At 42.2% G+C, this 24,117-nt stretch overlaps 3 protein-coding genes across 4 annotated transcripts; all 3 read left to right on the top strand.

Annotated features, from left to right (window-relative positions):
- The first annotated feature begins 357 nt into the window (after window positions 1-357).
- On the top strand, window positions 358-4,163 carry LOC120737771. Its single transcript, XM_040038631.1, has 7 exons — window positions 358-491; window positions 1,404-1,515; window positions 1,619-1,990; window positions 2,102-2,262; window positions 2,342-2,505; window positions 3,691-3,981; window positions 4,077-4,163. Exons 1-6 carry the CDS (start codon window positions 447-449, stop codon window positions 3,956-3,958), a joined length of 1,122 nt encoding a protein of 373 aa, XP_039894565.1. The 5' UTR covers window positions 358-446; the 3' UTR covers window positions 3,959-3,981; window positions 4,077-4,163.
- Window positions 4,164-6,969: 2,806 nt separating this feature from the next.
- LOC120737772 (obscurin-like) lies at window positions 6,970-20,045 on the top strand. Its single transcript, XM_040038633.1, has 7 exons — window positions 6,970-7,072; window positions 9,388-9,711; window positions 10,900-11,220; window positions 12,297-12,623; window positions 16,020-16,352; window positions 17,437-17,784; window positions 18,202-20,045. The coding sequence occupies exons 1-7, from the start codon at window positions 7,003-7,005 to the stop codon at window positions 18,357-18,359; spliced, it is 1,881 nt and encodes a 626-aa protein (XP_039894567.1). The 5' UTR covers window positions 6,970-7,002; the 3' UTR covers window positions 18,360-20,045.
- Window positions 20,046-21,430: 1,385 nt separating this feature from the next.
- LOC120737775 (butyrophilin subfamily 1 member A1-like) lies at window positions 21,431-24,117 on the top strand. 2 transcript variants are annotated; one of them, XM_040038637.1, is made up of 4 exons: window positions 21,460-21,560; window positions 21,921-22,022; window positions 22,481-22,801; window positions 23,630-24,117. In XM_040038637.1, exons 2-4 carry the CDS (start codon window positions 21,971-21,973, stop codon window positions 23,776-23,778), a joined length of 522 nt encoding a protein of 173 aa, XP_039894571.1. In that variant the 5' UTR covers window positions 21,460-21,560; window positions 21,921-21,970; the 3' UTR covers window positions 23,779-24,117. The 2 variants fall into 2 exon arrangements, with proteins under 2 accessions (XP_039894570.1, XP_039894571.1); XM_040038636.1 differs by lacking the exon at window positions 21,921-22,022 and having other exon boundaries at window positions 21,431-21,560.

Raw genomic sequence — 24,117 nt, 5'->3', positions numbered from 1 at the left:
TGTGTAGGCACTCGTCAGCTCCTGTGTAACATTAATACTTAATGGTTGAGTTTCAGGGAACTCCTCCTTTCACACAGCGTGAGGCAGTTCAAACAGATCAGACTGGACCTGTCAGCAGCTAATCACTCACTCAAGCCTCAATGATGTTTAAATGAATCAGCAGCTTTCTGCAGCTCCTCTTCAGGTCACTCAGGATAAGATAAGGATGAGCAGTTCAAACTGTCCAGCCTTAAACAGCTGATCATTTAAATGTATCAGCTTTTTAATGAACATTTTATTAAAAGTTCATCATCTGCAGCACATCACTCTAAACTGCTCATTTTTCTCTCCTTTATATATATTTTTTTCTTCCAGGTGGCGAGTCTCATCTACGAGCGAGTGCAAGAAGAGGGGCTGCAGTTCCACTTACACAGCCTTGCCTTTGGCCACAGTGACCTGCTCACGGCATGAGCTGCCCCTGGTCATCAGGCAGAAGGAGGCCAAAGACTATGGTGAGCCTGTCACAGTCTGCAGAGGCAGACCGTGCGGAATGTGTGCGGTGGACCCAGGAGCGAACACAAACCGAGGATGCAGTAGTGAACTTTAACAAAAAGCGAGCCTTTATTTGTGGCTGGTTATGCAAGAGAAATGAACAAGGATAAGGGCAGCACAAAAGCAAAACTAAACAGAAACCTAAACTGGGAATGAACTAAGGTTGAACTCTGAACTATGACTGAGAACACAACAGACCGGGCATGGAAACATCGAGGGTGGAACACAGGGGGGTGATAACACAGACGACGCCAGACAGACTGTATGAAACACAGAGACTAAATACACATTAGGGATGATCAGGGGAAGTGGCCACACATGGGAACACAGCTGACACACATGAACTTAACGACAGGACAAAAGGAGTGAAACTGAATACACTGACCGTGAATACAGACTTTCAAAGTAAAACAGGAAACATGGAGATTAGACAAGACACATGAACCGGGGAGACATAGTACAGGGGAGATGACATAACTGACAGCATGGACTTGACAATATGAGACACGCAGACATAAACACACGAAGGGCAAGGGAGACTTAATACACGGGTAATATGTACAAATGGCTGGACTGCCTTAGTGACCCTAAACAAAGAATAAACATCAAAATAGGCTAAAACACAAAACACTGGGTCGCACGACCCAGGACCATGACAGAGCCGCCCTCAACTGATTTTCAAAAGGCTAACAGACTTATAGTCCACATGTTTGAAAAGCCTGACGCTTCAGGCTGTACCCACAGGTATCCAGTGCAGTCAGATAGTTAACTGTGTCTGTGATATTATTGTTTAATATTTCCCAGTTTGAGAATAAGTGGAAGTTTGTCCTTCAGTATGGACTCGTAATTTGCCTTCTGTAACCCTGCTTCAGGAACCAAACGGCTGGTGGTCGTTGCGTCAGGGGGACACGTGCCTGATCATTGAGGACACGGTGACCAGCGGCACCAGCATCCTGGAGACGGCTGAAGGGCTCTGCAAAGAAGGTCCAGAATCTGACGTTACAGCAAAGATACGATCGTTACGCTGCACTGATGTCAGCAAGAGCAGCAGCACACAAGAATGACCTCTGACATGTTTTTATTCAAGGTGACGGATGCAGTGGTCCTAATGGACAGAGAGCAAGGTGGTGTGGAGATGTTGGCTTCAAAGGGAATCAAGCTCCATCCCATCATCTCCATGTCTCAGCTGCTCCGTGTGCTGCAGGCAGCCGAACGCATCGACGCTTAAACCGCCCAGAGTGTCCACAAGTTCATCCGGGACAGCAACACTTTCAGGTACAACTTTACAGAGTTTCCCCTCAGTGGGGCTCATGTGTTTATTTGTGTTGCTTCACAATCCAGGAACAAAATATCAGTACAGTAACTCTGTCACCTTCACTCTCTCTCAGCCCCAAGAATGGCAGCGACTCTCCTGCCAGTAAGAAGCAGCTTAGTTATTCAGAAAGAGCCGAGTTAGCAAGTATGTAGTTTTAAAACCTTAATTATTTAAAGTCCAAACAGAGACTGGTGGCGTTTTCTTTGGTTTCTCATTTTCTGTTCCTTCTTCATTTGTTCCTTCTTTTATCTGCAGACATTCACCTTCTAGCATCAAAGCTGCTGAAGATTATGGAGGAGAAGCAGTCCAACCTTTGTGTGTCTGCTGATGTAACCAACAGCGAGGAGCTGCTGCAGCTGGTTGAGTCGCTCGGTCCAAAGATCTGCATGCTGAAGACCCATGCAGACATCCTGGAGGTACAGCAGGATCACCTCAAACCTTCAGTCTGTACATGTAACAAACAAGCTGATGGTTTTTTTTCTATATGTGTTACAGGACTACACATCAGCCTTCATACAGCTTACAGCTGTTTTGTGTTGCACAGGTGCAAATGGCAGAGGAGCACTCGGACTCTGTGATGGGGTTTATCTGTGGCTCCAAGCTCACAGAGGGGCCAGAGTTCATCCACATGACCCCCGGGGTGCAGATGCAGGCTGGAGGTAAATCTGACTGCGTTTGTTGAACTTTTTCCACTTTTATTCATAAATTCACACTAGAAGAACTACAAAGTGAGGTGTGCACACAGTGTTGATATGAACTCCACCCTACTGAAGACACATGGATACACAGTGCATGCTTTTAGTGGTACATCCTTTGTTGTTGTAACTCGTGGAGCCCCGTCCTACACAGTCTGTACACCTGAAGGTGAAGCCTGCACCGTGTCTGATCAGGAGATCCAGAGATTTGTGTGAAGTCGTTCTCTGTTTGTAAAGTTCAGGTCAAACTGCACCTCAGACAACCTTGAAGTCTGCTTTTTGCCATGACTCATTTCTAACACATGGTGGTGCTGTAGTACATCAAACAAGCTACAGCTATTGCTGCTCTCCCAAAGTCTGCAGCAGTCTCCCCCTTTAACCCCATTTCCCTCGCATAATCTCCTCAGGGATTAATAAAGTATTCTGATTGTGAAATAATTCTGACTTGAGATTCAAAGTGCAGCTGTAACAGGACCTGTGCAGGTAAACTGAGTGTTTGTAGGCAGCGTGTAATGATGTACACGGTAATGTTTGCGTCTGATATCACTGCCACATCAGTGTGTGACACTTGCAGCCTGTTCTTGGCAGGTGTGTATTTTACCGTTGATCTGCTGCTTTAAACGTTTCTGATTCCCTTTAATTTGTCCTCGATCCCTCAGCTTAGTGAACAGTCTGCCGAGCACTGTTGTGTTTCACCGCTGAGCTGTAATCTACAAACAGCAGTCTCCCTGTTTGGGTGAATATAGTGAAGTTTGATGCTTAATTTTGCAGTGAAACATGTTTCTTGGATGGAAAAGAGACTATATAGCAACACAAGCTGTTTGTGGTGGAAGAATAAGTTTTATATGTCAGGTAACACTGTAAGAGAACTACAAGCTTTATACTGGTGTCAGTTTTTAAAGTGTTTTTGCACTTTGTTAGCTTCTTTCTGAGAAACAGGAAAAATCGTAAACTACGGTGGAAACTGTGCTGGGATCTCACCTTTTTCTCTGCTCTGTTCAGGAAAATCCTCCCACACACCCACTCACTGTTAAACTGGGTTATGTAAAGCTACTGGCTTAACAAAATGATTTCCCACTCTGGAGAACCGATGTGACTGTTCCCCTCAGTGGTAAAGCAGCTGTCTCTACTCCTGTGTCTCTGTCTCAGGTGGTCCCCGTCCCGTCCAGGTGATCATCACAGAATCGGGAAGCCAACCAGACTCGCTATTCAGTGGATCATCACCCAGTACATCCTTAAATGGAGAGCTGATAGGGTTTGTTTCCTCTTCCTCCATGATTGGGCTAAACTTAATGTCTTTTTTTCATTTGTAATAATCTCAGCCTGTAAACTGTCCTTCAGTCAATTATCTCACAGCCCGAGGAGAGAGGTGGCCTTGCCATCTAAACTCCTACACCATCTCTGGTATGAATTTTGACTTCACCACCACTTATGGATCGTGTAAGTTAAGAGAGGCTGGCTGAGTCACCTCAGTGAATGCATGTATGAGACTGTCCTGAGTAACGAATCTCTGACTTTCTCTGTTTGTCCTGTAGTCTGTGAGCGATATGACCTCCAGCAGCCTTGGACACAGTTTCAGGTTTCAGAGTGGAGTACGGGCTCATTGAGCACCTGTTGTTCTTAGACATATTCAGACATTTACAAGTTCAGTTCAAAAGTGTTGTGTGTTGAAATCTTGCCTGATTACAACTTCTGCTCATCACAGATTTGTTTCTGTCAGATGTGTCCTGCACAGCTACCTCTGGTACACTGTTAATGTCTGCGAGGTTCCTGAGGGAGGCGAGGACACCCTCATTCTTACTACTTGACAAACAACAGGTGCGAACACTCGTACTTTATGTTCTGACTCCATTTCTGGTTTTATTTCTCGTCATCTTAATTTTAAAAATAAGTGCAGCCAGACTGAAATACAGTTTGTGTCATGCATCAACGTTTGTTTCATAGAAGCTGATGATCCCAAGGAGCATGAAGTGGAGGAAGTGGGAGATGCATCCATCATGATCAGCTGGGAAAAACCACTGGCTCCTGTCACTGGTAAGCTACGCTAACATCTTCAGTCGCTGGCTACTGAACTCATCGGCCTGCACACGGGCGACTGTGTGGTCGTCCTCTGTGAAGGTGATGTGGTCTACACTCCATCAGTAGAAGGTGAAATCACAGAGCTGAATCTCAAAGGTTTCCTTGGTCAAAGGTCTGAGTGACCTTTGACCAAGGAAACCTGTAAACCATCAACACGAATGAACCTGCTTCAGCTGCTGCTCCTTACTCCCCACAGCCTCCACTGATGGATGTGTCAGCTCACCTGTAGTGTAGCCGTGGGGAGGGCGATGGAGAGGTGAAGCTGAGAACCAGATCATAAAGTCCTCTGTGTGCACAGCCCACCCGCCTGACTTCATCAGCTGCTACATGTTGCTTCCATCTCTCTCCTCCCTGGATGTGTCTTCTCTCTTCCATTCTTTTCCTGTGGGATCGTTGCCCACTCTCTCCCTGACTTTCAGGCTGACTTTTCCACATGTTCAGTGTTTCACAATAAAAGCCTGGTTAAAGCCTTGATTCTACTTTGCTGTGGACACGGCTGAGGAGTCCTTCCTGTTAGGAGAAGCAGCATGTTTGTGATAGATGGACACATGAAGCTAACACAGCACATCTGTGTGAGTCTGCAGCATGTTGACACACATCTTGTACAGATCTGAGAGCAGCACAAACAAACTCCATCAAAGTGATTTGTGCTGTTGCAGAGCTGTGTGACTGCATTTGTCTTCATCATGGACACATTTCTACAAATGGGACTAAACATGTGACTCTCTGCACATCCATGGCTCAACAGTGCAGCCATTGGCTGGATGCAGCTTGTATTGTGGCTCCTCCCCTTGACCTCCGTGTTAGCTTCAGGTCAGTTTAGCTGTGTTTCATCCAAATCCCAGAATTCCTGAGGAGCAGGAATATGTGGGGCTGGGCTCTAAACACTCAGGGTGAGGACTGAGTGAAGAGCTACAGGACAAAGTTTCAGCACTCACAGCTTTGAGACGTCCAATCAGCAACTGGTCCTGATGACATCTCCCCTCTCATTCCACATACATGAAGACTGCTAGAAGCAGCTATCAGCCACATCAGGCTCACATCATGCTTGCTATTAAACATGCTGCAGTCTGCAGTAAACTCCTTGCCACAAAGCTTTGAGTCTCCTCCAAATGCACCTGTAACAAGGTGACCTGCAGAAATAACTGTGTCCACGGGCAGAGTCACCAACACTCTGCACCAGAGCTAAACCTGCTTTGGAGCTAAAAAGCTGCTGTCAGGGTTTCCTGCAGAGCTTCAAATGTGGAGACTGAAAGCTGTGGACGGTTTCTTCTCCTCCATCAACAGCATTTAAGTGTAAGAATGGTTATCTGTGTGAGAGGTACTGTGGATGTTTTCTGTGAATGAAGATCAGTGTAGTCCATCCACTTAAAGGCTGAGATCCAAAGTGTAATGGCATCAATATATTCTAATGGTTATGCACAGGCAGGAAGTGAGGCTGTAAAAAGAAAGAAAGAAAAACATCCAACTCTTTTCTTAACAATCCTCACTACAAATAGATTTATTTCCCTGTTTTTGTTCCCACCGAGCTTCTGGTGTAAGTATGTCATGAACACAGAGAAAGAGGAGCAGCAGAGTGTAGAGCAGAACAAAGGTCTGAATGAAGATAAAGAGAGTTTCTTCAATATCTGAACTACCACGTGTCTCCTCATGGTTTATGATACAATTGTGGTCATTCTCATTAGACAAATTCATCATAAATGCAGACGTAAAGGCCTCAGCATGTCTGTGTGTGACAGCCCTGATCCCTCACAGGCTGAGTGTGAACACTCTCACACTGGAACTGAGCCAGAAGAGCTTTCTCATGAAAACTGGGCGACTTTCATTTCCTCGTCACATTTATGCAATAATGTTGCTCAACTGATCAGATTAACGGTGGCTGTTTTTTAAAAGTAACATTATTTAACACTAAGAAACGTAAAGCTTTTAGTGCACCATCATTTTTCTTTTTTGCATTAAAAGATTTAAAAAATATATTTTGTTAATTTTTCCAAATCAAACTTTGTGTTTCCTTATTGGCAGATAAACAGACTGGCCTAAAGTAAACATCTCTCATTAACTACACAACACATTTTTTCAGGGACAACATTTTAAAAGGTGTCTAGTTTTTTTTTAAATTTAATTTTTGCATACATTTACTCCCAAATATACGTTTCTCTGTAACAAATATGCCAATAATTTAGAGTCTTTAAAAGGGGAAAACTGATTTGGTCAGATTCGTTACAAACAGCTGCTCAAACCATCACAACCCGAGGGCGTAAATTACTACGTAACGTTTGTTTGTCCAGAGATTTTCAGACCATTGGTGGGCTCGGGTCCAGCCAGCCTGACGTCACATCAGTCTCGCTCTCTCTCTCTGACTCTGAAGTTTGGAGTTAAGAAATGTCTGCTGTCAGTGTCTCGCTCGGCTCAACTTTGCTGTTTTTCAGCGTCTTCGTGGTCGTCTCCGCAGGTGAGATTTACTGTTAGATGATGCCCTTCTGAGAAAACGATAAGTAGACGAAGACGAAACGAGGCTGAGTTAACATCTGTAATCCAGCTGTGACAGAGACAAAGAAGTGTAATGTGTGTGTCAGTGTGGTGTGTTGTAGTGTCAGGAGTCAGGATGCAGCTACAAAACTTTTTGTTCAGTGTATACAAACAGCTGTAGCTCCATAAAGGCAGCATGCAGAGACTCAGTGTCTGATAATGAGAGGCTGCTTTCTCTCACACATGTTCACGTTTCACGAGCACGTGTTGTTGTTCTGTGGAAGCAGAAGTTGGCTAGGTTCACATTTCACAATGTTATGCCCTTCTCTTGAAGGGAAATGTATTCCGGGCTGTGGGGAGGATGTGCGGGACGGCCCGCCCTCGCCGTGTGTGTGTGTGTGTGTGTGTGTGTGTGTGTGTGTGTGTGTGTGTGTGTGTGTGTGAGAGAGAGAGAGAGAGAGAGAGAGAGAGAGAGAGAGAGAGAGGAAGGGAGTGGGGGAAAGGGATTACGAGTAGCTACCGAAGAAAAACGGCATAACAGGAAACAAGAACACCGCAGTTTTACATGTGCACTTCTGTGGGGGGGAATTTGATGTCCATACAGACAGTGTTGACTTGTAAATGATTAATTAACAATTTTGTGCTTAAAGTGCTTTGAAATTCTTTGGCAGATGTAGACAATATTAAACTTAATCATAATATCGGCCTCCTCTGTAGTGATGGGATTTCCAACTCTTTTTAGAGATCCGGCTCTTTCGGCAAGACTCACTAAAAAGAGCCGACTCTTCCGACTCCCAACCGTCTATTCAGTTGGTTTTGTTGCTTTAATTAATTCATTATTAACAAAAATATAAAATTATGCACAAAAGGAATTACTAATGTAAAAAAAACGTGGTTTTATTTATATATGTTTATGTATAAATATAGACAAAGCACGTGCAAACTCCAAAACACATTTCTAGCATCAACTGAACTTCCAAAACAGAGCTGCCCAGACCACTTAAATTACACAATTGAAAGCAGATGTGTGTTGTTTGTGTATTTATACACAAGCACTCATATAAATTTTCAGCTTTTTCCTTTTAAACCAGTTTAAAGGGAAACAATACAAAACACTGCAAACCACAACGCAATTAAATATGAAGTTAAAATATGAAAACAAAAAGAAGATGCATATTCACTGTCATATGGGCCTGTATGAATAAACTTTCTGAATCCATAAGCACAAGGCTCGTGTGCAGAGTGAAGCGGAAAAAAAAGGGCGAGAGAGAGAGAGGGTGAGAGAAGAAAAAAAAAAAACCCGGCTCGCGTCGTTCACTTCAAAGATCCGGCTCTAAGAGCTGTTTCGTTCGTAACTGAAACATCACTACTCCTCTGACGACCTGTTTGCTGTTGCATGCTGCTGAAAGGCAATGGGGAGAGGGGACACTTGGGCAGTGCATTTATGGTGTGTTTTCTGGATACACTGTGCTTTTTCTAGCGTTCAGAGGTTAATGGCTCTGTGTCAGAGCACTGGTTATGAATTTTAGACGGACCAGGCCTTAACCAAAAAGTTATCAATAGTTCTTTTCATCTTTTCCGATTACACACAGCTACATCCACTTCTGTCAGGCCTAGGCTACTCACTTGGACTGGGTATCATCACTGATTTCTATAATCCATTAGATTCTGATTCACAAGGTTTTGATTCGATTCATTTTTTGCCTCAGACAGTCAGAAATATTAGAATTCTGATCATTTATCAGCACTGATACATGTGAGACTTCATCAGAGGTGGGAACATCACAGCAGATGCCTTTGTGTCAAAGTAACTGAGAATAAAACACAGAAAAACATGAATGAGGTTTTCCTGGCCTGGCTTTTTATAGCAGATAGCCTTAAAAATGAAAGACAGCGGCCAAGAGCGGTGTACACAACAGTAGACTGGTGGGTAATAAGCCAATGAATAATGCAGAAAATCAGAGATTTGAGACGGGAAACTGTCCTTGAAGTGCGTCACTTGACAGCGCGCTCCTTACTATGGATCAGGGCCGTGGATCTGGTGAGGTAACAATAAGCTAGCTAGTTAAAAGTTAGCGTAAGTTACCATGGTGATACACTCATATTAGATGCGAACCACTTTCTTAGCACTGAAAACCCAATGTTAACAATGAACCCAAATGCTGCTTTATAGTACAGGACACTGATGGATGTTGAGATGTTAAAATTACTTAAAGTAAACAACATATTTAAAGTAATGCTGCTCATAATTGTATGTTGACCTTTAACCTCTCTGCTCTGTGTTGTTTTTTCTTTCAGTCCAGATAAACATCATAGCTGTGTCTGGACAGGACGTCACTCTGCCATGTCGAGTTACAAATAACATCACAGCTGTAGAGTGGAGCAGAGCTGGCCTGGGACAGAAAAATGTCTTTTTGTACCAAGATGGGCGTTTTGTTCCAAACAACCAGCATCCATCATATAAGTACCGAGTGGCTCTCAGAGGGATGAAGGATGGAGACGCGTCTTTGATCCTGAAGAAAGCGACCACTGCTGACTCTGGAACATACAAGTGTCGTGTCTTTTTGAGAGAAACAGGCTCATGGAAGTTCACCATCATCAACCTGAGAGTTGATCCTCCAGGTGAGTGAGTAGAGTCGAGTGTGTGTGTGATCAGAGGTGAAGCTGCTTCCTGGTTGTTGATGTTTGTTTGCTGTATGGATGAGCTGGTCAGAGGTTTACAGCACATGATTTTGTTCTATGGAAGCTAACAGGTTGTAGTTTCTGACACTTTGCGAATATAGCATGAGGCAGAAATTTACCCAGAGATGGTCCTTAGTGACCTGGGCCCTGTTCTAGGAAGTGATATCAACATCCAGGGTATGCTGAGTTTATTCAAACTGACATTGGACGTCAGGATAATCAGTCAGGGGATAAAAAGACATTGATTAAATACTGACTCTGTGCTGTTTAAGATTAAATACAAAACCTGAATTCAAACTTTGTCTTTGTCAAAATTTAATATGAGCTCGACAAGCAAAGTGCAGGTACTTTGTTTTCGATCAGATATTAACACTTTTAGAACCACTACAACTGTTTTAAAATGTCTTTGCCTCTAACAGAATATAAAAATAGAAAATCACAGGATAAAGTTGAATCTAAAATTTGACATTATTTATTATTTATTACTGATGCTCATCAGGGAAACAAAGACATTAGACCCAATTACAAACAAACAAAACAAAATTAGACCCTCCCATTCTTTGCACGGAGAGGACTGAGGGATCATCCAGGAGTAGTTATGCTATTTATTTTCTGGAGAACTGAATGGTCCATAGATGTTTCAAACCTGATGATCTCTAATCTGGATCTTAATCTGATCCAAAGCAGGTTATGTTCACAGCATAAGTGAAGTTAGCTAGTTAAACGTTAGCACTAGTTACCATGGCAGTGCACTCTTGAAAGAGGCAAACCACCTTCTGTCATGGTCCCGAGTCTGAGGACTCTTTATATTATTCTATGTTCTTGTTTATTCTGTTATGTCTTGTGTGTAGGTGTGCTGTGTGTTAGAGTTTTGTTTTATACCTGCCTGTGTTCCCTCTGTCTGTCCATGGTGTCACTACTGTGTCTGCTCGTGAGTCTGTCAGTTCAGTGTTTTGTCTGGTCCCCTGTCTGTTAGTTTCCTGTTTTATTCTGAAAGTCCTTGTCTTATGCGAGTGTGTTCAATTCACAGGGGAGAAATAAACAACAATTAAACAAAAGGTCAATAATTCTGCTCATAATTGTACGATGACCGTTAACCTCCCCGCCCTGTGTTGTTTCCTCTTCTAGTCCAGATAAACATCATAGCTGTGTCTGGGCAGGACGTCACTCTGCCCTGTCAAGTCACAAATAAGATCTCAGCTGTAGAGTGGAGCAGAGCTGGCCTGGGACAGAAAAACGTGTTTTTGTTCCAGGATGGGCGTTTTGTTCCAAACAACCAGCATCCATCATATAAGAACCGAGTGGCTCCCAGACGGATGAAGGGTGGAGACGCGTCTTTGATTGTGAAGAAAGTGACCACTGCTGACTCTGGAACATACAAGTGTCGTGTTAAAATAGCAGAAACAGGCTCATGGAAATACGTCACCATCAATCTGAAAGTTTCTCCAGGTGAGTGAGTAACTCTGATTTTTCTGTAAATCTGGCATGGAGTTTGTGTTTCATTCATTGGTTGAGTAAGGTGCAGCTTTCTGTATTCTCCCAGCAGATAATCTATTCGACACTGAAAACATGCTGTAAAGAAAACGTTGCCTACGCTCACGCACACACCACAAACCACTGAGCTTTCATCACATATGAGTTAATGCAATTTCTGCAACACTTCCATTTCCATTTTTTCATTTGCAAATAAAGATTGAATATTAAAACTGAATTCAAACACAGGCCTGTTCTGTATGCATGCAGTGGCTTGAACAAGTATACACACATCCATCCATCCATCCATCCATCCATCCATCCATCTATCTTTTCATTCCACTTCTCACGTGTGCACCACTTTGTGTTGGTCTTTCACGTGGAATTCCAATAAAATTGAGTCATGTTTGTGGCTGTAATGTGACAAAATGTGGGAAAGTTGTACATATATACAGTATATATATTATTTGCTTCTGATGCTTATTAGGGAAACACAAAGACTTTAGAGGCTACTGAAAACATTAGCCTCTCCCTGCAGAGAGATGAAGTAAAGGCCTCTGGTGGATGTCTGGGTTCGACAGACAACCACCAGCTGTCGTCTTTGTGGCGGGAAGTCTCGAGTTGTAGAGCAGAATGCACAGACTTACAGTGTCTTATAATGAGAGGACTGCTTTATGTTCAATTATTATTAGCACGTTTTTGTTCTGTGGAACCTGATTGATGTTTCAATCTGGATCTAATCAGGTTCAGGAGCAGATCAGATCAGGGGCAGGTTCAAAGCATGATTTAAGTTAGCTACTTAAGATAGCGAAAGTTACCATGGCAATGCACTGGATGTTATAAGACGCGAACCACCTTCCTAGAACAGAAAACCCAGTGTTAACCCTCAACCCAAAGCTGCTTTATAGTACAGGCCTCTGCTGGACTTTAAGACATTAACATGGGGACTAAACATGTCAAAGAAAATAGAGAACATTTTTAAAGTAAACAATGCTTCTTATAATTGCATGTTGACCTTTAACCTCTGTGCTCTGTGTTGTTTTCTCTTTAAGACCAGATGAACATCACAGCCGAGTCTGGACAGGACGTCACTCTGCCCTGTCAAATTACAAATAGGATCTCAGCTGTACTGTGGAGCAGAGCTGGCCTGGAACCGAAAAATGTCTTTTTGTACCAGGATGGGCGTTTTGTTCCAAACAACCAGCATCCATCATATAAGAACCGAGTGGCTCTGCGGGACAGACAGATGAAGGGTGGAGACGCGTCTTTGATTCTGAAGAAAGTGACCACTGCTGACTCGGGAACATACAAGTGTCTTTTTGAAATAGCAGAAACACGTTCATGGAAAAACATCACCATCACTCTCAGTGTTCCTCTAGGTGAGTGAGCAAGGTAACTGTAAACTTCTGTAAATCATTCAGAAAACTTCATTCAGCAGTCCCAGCAGAGAATCTCACTGAAAACATGCTGATAAAAATCAGCCAGGGTTTCGGGTGAGCTCAAATCTAACCCCACCCTGTCATGTGATTTCCTGAGGTCAGATGGCCCAGGATGTGAGTGAGCATTAAGGCATCACATGATAGGGTGGCGTTAGGTGGAGCTCACCCGAAACCTTGGCTGATGAACCTGTTTTCACACCTTGGCTCATGTGGTTACGTAGAGGATCATTGGGTGGTCCACTTTCCCTCTTGTGTGACTCTCTCACAGGGTTTAAATCTGGGACTCTCCACCATTTGACTCTAGAGCTAAAGAATCTTCTTGGATGAGAGGTGAAACGTCTTCAAGCAACTTAAAGAAGTCCAGATGCTTTTCTTTCTGAGCTCTGTAGACATCCAAGGTCCAAAACAAAATGCAGCAGGGACCTGTTTTCAGAGTCCAAATTGCACCGGACTGCCTGATGACTAGTACTCCCTTGGTGCCTGGAGGGATCCTGCTGTTTGCATGGGCAGGACTGGTGGCAGGGTCTTCTGAAAGACTATAAACATCAGTGTGCAATACACCAATCGACCAGTGTGTATTAGGTCAGCTTCTGCAGCCACCGAGATAGAGCCTGAAGGACTCTATCTTCTTCTTTTTTTTTTAGCCAGCACAGCTTGTCAACGTCTAGTCATCAGGCAGTCCGGTGCAATTTGGACTCTGAAAACAGGTCCCTGCTGCATTTTGTTTTGGACCTTGGATGTCTACAGAGCTCAGAAAGAAAAGCATCTGCAGTAGGCGCACCTCGCCAACGGAGGGCGCCCTTACTCCCAGCAAATGTGCGATAGAAAACCGATCAGTGCCTATGCCATCCCCAAAATCCGCCGGCATGATGTCAGGGCAGCATGAGTCCAGCATGAGCCCGAGCAACTTTTTTTTGCCGCCCCCACCACTATGCCGCCCTGGGCAACCGCCCATGTCGCCTGTATCAAAAACTGCTACTGGGTCCAGTGGATAGCCAACAATGCAGAGACAGTATATCCCATCCTTCTTACATACCATTATGGTTGGCGAGGCCCAGTTGCTGTGGATTTCAGAGGTCCGCTAGCTGTTGTGTTTAGCATGAGGCTACACTGATGATCTGGTGGATGCTACACAGTAAAAAACCAAGTGTCAATTTTACACTTACAGAGTTGATTTTAACTCTGCTTCAGATAACATTTGGTCCCACTCAAAATTAGAGTTAAATTTACTCTATGGCCAGTGTTAACTTTTCAGTGTTAATTGTACTCAATTTGGTGTCAAAATTAACAACAAAATGTGTAAAAATATTTAACACTGAGGGTTATTCACACCGTTAAGAGTAATTTGATTACACTTTATAGAGCTATTTTTACTCCAAATTTAGTTTAATAATAGCACTCTGATGTGTAATAATATATCATTTTTATTTCTTTGTAGTGTGATTTTTTTCATATTCATCTTATGATGCTATATTACTAAATAACTGTGATCTATCCAACATTATGGAAATAATAACAAATATACAGGTTAAAGCAACAGCATTTATTATGTTTCTCATTTCAGTGTCATTTAATTAACATAACAAACCTTTAAAATTCACAGTTCTATGATGCTCACTAGAGAAAGCAATATGACATTTCCCCAATGTCGTAGTTGTTTGCAGAAAAGTAAAAAAGTTGGTCAGGGATTAACTGTATGATGTACCAAAGACATAATGGGCCCTAAAGAGTTCATCAAGGGCTCCTACTGAACCTGTTGCTTTACATGGAAGTGCATGCTTCTCAATCACAATGAAGGTGTGAATGCTGCTTCTTGTGGATCCCTGAGTAAGAAGGTAGGGCTGACTGCTTCGGGTGATGTTGTCTAGATGCTGCTGTACACTGGTTCCAGCCTACAACAACACATTAAACAACAGTATTAAGTGACTATCCTCTGACAGTAGATTAGCTCAACTCACTGTCCATGTAAATAGAGGTGATGGAAAGTATATTTTAAACAACATACCTTTGGGAATTTGATGAGGTTATTGACAGCTTGAGATGCAGACATCTTTCCTGGTCTCTTTCGCCCTTGTGCAGCTGGTGGTAGCAGATGTAGCAGCAGCAAGATGGTAGACAAGTCACTGTCCCAGTCTACAGACGAATAAACAAAGAATTATTCCCATGTTATTCTGTCATCTCAGCCTCAAGTATGTTTCTCATCCGTCTTCTGGTTGCATCTCTCAGAGATTTGGTTTTTGCGTACTCTTAAACCTTTCTATAAAATAGAAACATTACTTAATATTACTTAACATGTCATTAACATTGCTATCAGTTAATTTACACAAAATACATATTTCTTACTAAATAATGAGCAAAACTCTAGCGTAGTGTATGCCTTTGGCATTTGCTTAAAATAATTTAAACCAGTAAAGTTAACTTTATGGTAATGTTACCCACTTTTTCTGAAAGTATGTTCGCTTATGTAAGCTAATTAGCGATTATTAGCTTACTGATAAACGGTAATATAGTTGTTCAAACTGTGATTTGACATGTGACAATGATATTATTTAGACAGCATTTAGAAGAAATACATAGTTAAAATGTTTTAGGTTCATATTAACGCAGAAGATAACGAACATCTGAACTTTTAGCAACTGCTAGCATGTAGCTACTGGAATGTCACTAAACCTATGGGTAAATGCTGCTAACATGTCCTCACTCGACATCAGTGAAACTATAAAGACCTATTTAGTTTAAAACTACCTTTTAAACAATGTCACCAGTATGGGAACGTTAACTTCACTTACCTGACTGTGGCAGCTCTTCGGAGAAAATTCCCTGCGCATTAGAGCTCTGAGGCCGCACACGCCTGCGGACTGGTAATAATCAACACTGTTTGGAGTTAAGTCTTCACTGCGTGACTAACAAACTTTACACTGACTTTTAACTCTGATGTTAGAGCTGCTTTACTCCTCATAGAGTTGTAAATACTCTATCTAGGTTAAAATAGGTTTACTCTGAAATATTGACACTCCATTTTTTACTGTGTAGCAGGTTTACATGAATGAAAGAAAAAATGGCAAAAAACTTCAATCTATCTCCTTCTGTTTAACTAAGCCACGGTTTTTCGGCCTGGACTGTATCACAGATACTGAGTTAGTAGCAGGTGAAGCCTGGACAGGATGCCGGTCTGTTACAGGGCTAATACAGAAAGAGTAGATCAAGGATTTGAACCAAGGACTTTTCCGAGAGGCAAAAGTGATAACTACCATACCACCACAAGGCCCTAAAACTCAGATGCAAAAGTAAATAAACAACTAACATCTCTCTGCTCTGTTTTGTTCTCTCTTTCAGAACACAAAATCCTCCCAGCTGAGTCTGGACAGAAAGTCACTCTGACATGTCGAGCTCCAAACAACAGTAAACGTGTAACATGGAGCAGGGCTGACCTTAGAGATAAATATGTCCTTTTGTACCAGGACGGGCATTTAAATCCAGATAACCAGCATCCATCTTTTAAGAGCCGTCTGACTTTGCAGGACAGACAGATGAAGGATGGAGACGTGTCTTTGATTCTGAAGGATGCGAACACGGCTGATAGTGGAACATACATGTGCCGTGTCTTCATGGAGGAAACGCGCTCGTGGAAATTGCTCATTAACAACTATCTGATTGTCGTTCCTCCAGGTGAGTGAGTAGAGTTGTGTGTGTGTGTGATCAGAGGTGAAGCTGCTTCCTGCTTGTTGATGTTTGTTGTTGTATGGATGAGCTGGTGGGTGTTAAAGTTGTGGCGTCTGTGAGAAAAATGTCCACATGATGACAAATGGATGTTGTTGTGCACAAATCATTGAACAACACAAACACTTAGAGCTGCTTTCAGTGCTGCCTGTTTTGTTTCTGCACACATTTCTGATGGTCCTACAGTCCAACGTAGCAAACGTCTCCCTGAAGCCTCTTCTTAGAGTAATTTTAATACTGATTATGTTTGTGCATATGAAGGTGACACATATCTGTGTGGCCTTAACATCTGTAATCCAGCTGTGACAGAGACAAAGAAGTGTAATGTGTTGTAGTTTCAGGAGTCAGTATGCAGCTACAAAGCTTTTTGTTACACCCCAAATAGTTGATTCTGTTCATCTGGATGTTGTCAGTGGGAGAAACATTTCGTCACTCATCCAAGTGTCTCGGATGAGTGACGAAATCTCTGGTAACGCAACATCCAGATGAACAGAATCAACTTTTGGGGACTTAGTCACCTGGATGACTGAGCATGCCAGTTTTTGTGAAAGAAAAATGTATTAGAGAGATATTAGAAAAAAAAGTGCTACAATACTATGATACTATACTAGTTGGTTAGCAGACAGTCAAACACACAAAGGCAATAATTACTTCTTTTCATACATGTGTATAAAGTGCACTCACAGTTTGAACTATTTGCCCATTTCTTGTCCCGCACTCTGCTGCCAGATCACCCATCACCATGTCTTATAATGAGAGCCACACATTATGTTCACTTATTATCAGCACATGTTGTTGTTCTGTGGAAGCTAACATCTTGTAGTTTCTGACACTTTGCATGTTTAGCATGAGGCTAAAATTCCCCCTCAGTGGGTCACTGGTGACCTGCTGGATGTTCAGAGGTTCATTAAATCCAACATGACTAAAAACTCAAATGTCAAAGGAAACAAACAAAATATTTAAAGTCAATCATTCTGATCATAATTGTACTTTGACCTTTAACCTCTCTGCTCTGTGTTGTTTCCTCTTTCAGGTCAGAAAATGAACATCAAAGCTGAGTTTGGACAAAATGTCACTCTGCCATGTCAAAGTTCAAACAACAACAACTCCATCACAGGCGTAAAATGGATGCGATCTCGTCTGGAAGGTGAACATGTTCTTTCGTACCTGAATGGGAATTTTGAACGAGACAACCAGGATTGGTCTTTTAAGAACCGGGTGGATCTCCTGGACATACAGATGACGGATGGAAACTTGTCTATGATTGTGAACGACCTGACGCCTGCTGACAGTGGAACATACATGTGTGGTGTCTTTATGGAAGGAACACGCTCATGGAAATATATCAGCTACGTACGTCTGAGAGTTACTGATCCTCCAGGTGAGTGAGTAGAGTTGAGTGTGTGTGTGATCAGAGGTGAAGCTGCTTCCTGCTTGTTGATGTGTGTTTGTTGTATGGATGAGCTGGTGGATGTCAGAGGTAGACAGATGTTTCTCCAGCTGTTGTCTTTGTGGCTGGTAGTCTAGAGTTGTAGAGCAGCATTGTTTGGTTAGAGCAGAAACAAAGACATATATGTCTCCTAACCCTAGGGGAAATTTAAATGGTATTTTTCCCCATAAATATAAATCCTCTTATCAGCTCTGGCAGTATTGAAACACTTCAAATGCAGAGTGTCCAAATTGTCATTCTTTATTCACCCTTTATTCTTTTTTTTAACCTAATCTACTTGACAAAGAAAAAGATTCTGTTCTTCACTCGTCGCCTACCTGACACCTCACAGCTGTTTCTCACCTGCAGGTCCGACAGGAGAATCTGTTGCACTGATCATCGGTGTTTCTGCTGTTGTTGTAGTTGTTGGATTTTTGATCTACAAAAGAAAACGACGCCATTCTAACACTCATAATCATCCAGAGGATGAACAGCCTCTTTCCCCCCAAGAGCTGGTCTGTGACTGAAATCATGATGAGTCGTCCTGAACACCCAGCAGACGACTGTAGACGTCTAACATGTCTGATGATTAATGTTCAGACTCCGGCTGTTAGGGTTGAAAAAATATAAATTGTTTATAAAAGAATTCAATAAAGCTGTTTTATTATTTGAATATATACACAATGCAAATGTGCTCATGAACAAGTTGGCACTCTGTGTTTTGAGGATCATGAGCTTCTTCCGGTGCTAAGACTGGGCTGAAGTACTGAAGAGTGGACGCAGAGCGCTTGAGAGTCTTTGCTGCGTGCTCACACATACACTGATAATAGTTTTCTATCAGTCTCTGGTTAAAGAATAAAGATGTCCTGAACTGAGCCTTAGAATAAGCTGAAGGATAACATTAGATAATCAAGGCTATGCATGTGTTTTTGTGTTCATGTTTCTAGACAGACTGGGGTTCAGCCTTGTGTACTTGTAATTTCACCTGCCAAAGGCAATTAAAGCTTTTTAGATGACAGATATTTCTCCCGAATTCCTTCTGAAAAATTTGAAGTCAAACTGTGTTACAAACACACATGAATTTCTGAGCTCTAATCTCAGAGTCAGTGAGTGTTTTTGTGTTGGAGCTTCAGCTGTTTGTAAGAACTTGTGAACCAAACAAACTGATCCTCATGCAGAGATCAGCTTTTTTAGTAAACAAACAAAACGGCTCCCATTGCTGTGCGTCTCACTCTACACAAGTCACCAATCCTGGATCCAACATAACAGCCTCAGACCATCACCTGGTTGATGCCACACACTGTGGAAACATCCGTTCATCTACTCAACGTCGTACAAAGATCCTGCATGAACCAAAGATTTACAATTTTGATTCATCAGTCCAAAAAACCTTCTTTCAGTCTTCACTAGTCTAATCACAGTGTTTCGTGGCCCAGGCAATCCAGTGTCTTATTCTAATATGTGGCTTTCCTGCTGCAACTCATCCTGTCAATCCTGCAGCTCAAAGTCTTCCCTTCAAAGCTGAAACTGAGGCTTGCTATGACCGTGATTAATCTGTGCTCTTCTTGGCAATTTCTCTGTATGAACATACTCTACAAGTGTTATGATGGTCTGTCTCTCTTCCACTGTTAATTGCCCTTTTCTCACCATTTCTATAGCAGCACACTACTTTCTGCAGTACTGTTCACTGGTGCTCATGGGTGTGGTACCACAGTGTGTTCCAGCACTTTTATGCAGACAGAGGGTTGGAAGAAATCCAGAAAAGTTGAAACACCTGTAGGAGTTAGTAGCACCAGCTCTCACGGCTTGATCGACCTCCATTACAGCAGAACAGCTTTAAATTTTAACCCGTTTTTTGTTCCCTGAAAAAGGCCCTTTTGTATAATTCTGAAATGTACATTATTTTACAGTTTTGGGTAACCTTACCTTTTTTGTTGTGGAAGTTCAATACTCACCTTTGTACCATTTCAAGCTAGTCATTGGACTTGAACTGCAATAAGTAAATAAATAAGTGGAAATCCATCGATGTTTCTAAAACTTTTGCCCGGTGGTGTAGTTGATGTGTAGATATTTCTCTCTGATCCTGAACTGTGAAGTTTGCCACTTTCCTTAATTTAACTCGTGCTGCAAGGAGTAAATAATGTAAAGTTCCTCACCTACACCCTGTGTCATCTTCAACTTCACCTTGTTAATAAATATTTACACACAATTAATACTGGATTGTGTTACTGCAATTTAAGGGACAGTTAACATCCAGAGATTTACGTGCAAGAGAAAGTTTCATGTGCTATGTGACGGTGCACGAGGAGTAGATGTGGTTTCTGAAAAAGCATCAGTACAAGATAAATACAGTTAATATTACTTGTCTCAAATCTTTTTATGGAGTTTCATCACTCTAATTGTGTTAGCATGCACAAAATGCACGGTGCATTTAAAGATTAAAAACAATTCTTAACTGCAACACAAGATGGCAGTCCAACACAAAGAATGACAGTATCTTCATTCAGGCTGTCAGACCCCTCTGTACAGTTCTGTGTCTCAGAGTGCACCAGTGACAACAGCACTTTTATCATCACAGAGCAGGAAAGCTTTCAGGAGACTGAACGCTATAGGCAGCAGGACCAGATGCAAGGGGGTCGGGTCCTGAGAGCCTGCTTTGACCAGCTAGCACCGGGAGATCTTCAACCTCTCCTTGGCCCAAGCAGTGGTTCCCACGTGCTTCAAAGAGTCCATCATCGTCCCTGTCCCAAAGAAGCAACAGTCCGCTTGACGCAATGATTCCCGCGGTGCCCAGTAGCACCAATGGTGATGAAGTGTTTAGAGAGACTGGTCACGTCACTCCTTCACTTCCTGTCACCATTGACCCACTTCAGTTTGCATACCAGACTAATCGTTTCACAGACGACGCCATATCTCACCTGCTCCACACATTGAGTGGCTCACCCCGAGCATGTCTGTCATCAGTCTCTGTGTGACAGCAGGCCTGATCCCTCACAGTGAAACCATCTCTCACCCTGGAGTTAAAGGAGCTTTCTCATGAATACTGGGCGACTTTCCAGCCAGCTCTTTAATTTCATCATCACATTTATGCCATAACTTAGCTCAACCGATCAGATTAAAAGCGTGTTGTTTTTTTAAATAACAGTAATTTTGTAATACTGAAAGACGTAAACTTTTAGTCCACCATCATGTTTTGACTTACAAGAGTTTTAAATCATTTCTTTTTTAAATTTTCTATATCATATCAAATCAAAGTATATCAAACTTTAACAAAGTTTAACAGAACAAACAGATCAGCCAAAGTCCATTTAAGGACAGATCTCTCTCAGCAACCACACTTACCTTTTTTTTTATTTCACAGACAAAATTTTAAAATGTTGGCAGATTTTTTTTTAATTTAATGTTCTCAAACATTTACTCTCAAATATTTATGTTTCTTTCTAACAGGGATGCCAGGAGTTTGTGAGTCTTTGAGAGGGAGAAACAGGATTTATTCAGATTCATTTTCAGCCCTAAAACTAAGTCCTGCATACAAACTATCACATATGAAACCCGAGTAAGTAAATTAGTACGTACGGTTTATGTGCTAAGAGCCTTTCAGACCAGCGGTGCGCAGCCTAACGTCTCTCTCTCTGACTCTGAAGGGTGGAGTTAAGAAATGTCTGCTGTCAGTGTCTCGCTCGGCTCAACTTTGCTGTTTTTCAGCGTCTTCGTGTTCGTCTCTGCAGGTGAGATTTACTGTTAGAAACTAACATAATGCCCTTCTGAGAAAACGAGGAGTAAAGTAGACTGTCTGTGTGTGGAGGAGACACAAGGCTGGGTGCAGTTTGTGTGGAGTTAACATCTGTAATCCAGATGTGACAGAGACAAAGAAGTGTAACGTGTGTCAGGAGTCAGGATGCAGCTACAAAGCTTCTTGTTCAGTGTACACAAACAGCTGTAGCTCCATAAAGGCAGCATGCAGAGACTCACAGTGTCTTATAATGAGAGGCTGCTTTCTCTCACACATTATGTTCACTTACTATCAGCACATGTTGTTGTTCTGTGGAAGCTAACATCTTGTAGTTTCTGACACTTTGCATGTTTAGCATGAGGCTAAAATGACCTTCGCCTGGTTCTGGGAAGTGATATCAACAACATGTCTGCCCCATCTATTTACTCTGATAATGGAAATCAGGATAATCAGTCAGGTAATGAAAAAATGGTGATTGAATCTGTTCTGTTTAAGACTAAATACAAAAACAGGATTTAAACTTAGTTTATGTACAAATTTAACATGAGCTCCACAAGTGAAGTGCAGGCATCTTGTTTTCAACCACATATTAACTCTTATAAAACATTATTGGTTCATAGATTTATTTTATGCATCATGATCTCTAATCTGGATTTAATCTGATCTGGAGCAGGTTCACAGCATAAGTTACCATGGCAATGCACTGTTATAAGACGTGAACCACCTTCCTAGCACAGAAAACCCCGAACCCAAAGCTGCTTTATAGTACAGGCCTCTGCTGGGCTTTAAGACAATAACATTCATTAAATCCATCCAAATGTTAAAAGACATAAACAAATATTTAAAGTAAATAATTCTGCTTATAATTGCATGTTGACCTTTAACCTCTCTGCTCTGTGTTGTTTCCTCTTTCAGTCCAGATAAACATCACAGCCGAGTCTGGACAGGACGTCGCGCTTCCATGTCGAGTTACAAATAACATCACAGCTGTAGAGTGGAGCAGAGCTGGCCTGGGACAGAAAAATGTCTTTTTGTACCAGGATGGGCGTTTTGTTCCAAACAACCAGCATCCATCATATAAGAACCGAGTGGCTCTCAGAGGGATGAAGGATGGAGACGCGTCTTTGATCCTGAAGAAAGTGACCACTGCTGACTCGGGAACATACAAGTGTCTTTTTAAAATAGCAGAAACACGTTCATGGAAAAACATCACCATCAATCTGAGAATTCCTCCAGGTGAGTGAGTGACTCTGATTTTTCTGTAAATCATTTAGAAAACTTCATTCAGTGGTTTTTAGTAAGGTACAGCTTCCTCTATCCCCCAGCAGAGAATCTATATCTCACTGAAAACATGCTGGTAAGTGAAAATGTTACACTTCATTTAAACTTTACTATTTTGATCACCTAACAGTGGTCGGGGGACACACAAACATTGTAAGTGCTTCACAGTGGGAAAGATATAATAATGGTAATCACTGTATAGTGGGCGGGAATAACACTCACTGATTCGTCTGTGAAGGTTCTCAGTCATCCAGGTCATCGTAGTCTAAGGAGCTTAAACAACTTAAACAAGTCCCGACGCTTTTCTTTCCAAGCTCCTTAGACCACTCACTGATTCCTAGTTTTCAGGAGGAAACAAATACAAACCAAAGATTGAATGTAAGCACTGCCCCTTTTCCCCTAAAACATTAGAACAAGTGTTCAACACTGAGTAGTTGTGCCTGCTGGTCCACATGGTGTAGCTTGCCCACTGCAGCCCCATACATGTAACGGGGATCATAGGACAAGCACAACTGGAACAGGATCAGGTGCAACTGGGACAGATGGTTGATAAAAACTGGGGTCATCACCAATTGCAGTGGAGAACAGGCTGTGCAGACCCAGATGGCGGTCGGCCGAATCTTCCTCAAAGGCTTATGGGGGGACCTCTGTTGATCTCCAGTGTTGAGCTTGGTCCAGGACCAACATGTTATTCGGCCCTGGTGTGTTTTAGTATGAATTACATAGAGTATCTCTGGTTTTTTGGCCCAGACATGACACCTCACACCTGTTTCTCACCTGCAGATCGATCAGGACCGAGTGGAACTGGATCTATTGGAGTGATAGTTGGCCTGATAGTTGCAGGTGTGGCTGTTGCTGCTGGTTTATCGTTCTGCAGAAAACAAAAGCCACAGAGTCCGGATTCCTTCCAGCCTCCCGATGATCAGGACTAGACTGTCTGCTAAACTCTAAACGGAGTCTTCAGCTGGTGCTCTAAACTCTCAGTGCTGACACCAAACATGATGAAATACAGATAATCAATGTCATGCTGGGCATCATCATCACATTGACAGCAGAACAGCGACTCAGATGATATAAATAGACAAAGTTTAAAGTTATACTTTTGTTTCCTTTGATAATAATTAATCATGCTTAATTCTTATCATGTTATCAAGATTAAATCTGATCAACATGATGATGAATGAGAAAACATCCTAACATCACCAGTCATCCTGTTGAACCTCAGCTCTGTATTTCAATATTATATTAAACAACACTTCCTGACTTTTCTA

The sequence above is a fragment of the Simochromis diagramma genome, unplaced genomic scaffold (assembly GCF_900408965.1).
Source record: "Simochromis diagramma unplaced genomic scaffold, fSimDia1.1 OVJJ01000547.1, whole genome shotgun sequence".
Taxonomy (NCBI): Eukaryota; Metazoa; Chordata; class Actinopteri; order Cichliformes; family Cichlidae; genus Simochromis; species Simochromis diagramma.
Note: the sequence above shows the minus strand (reverse complement) of the source record. Positions and strands in the feature narration are given on the sequence as shown.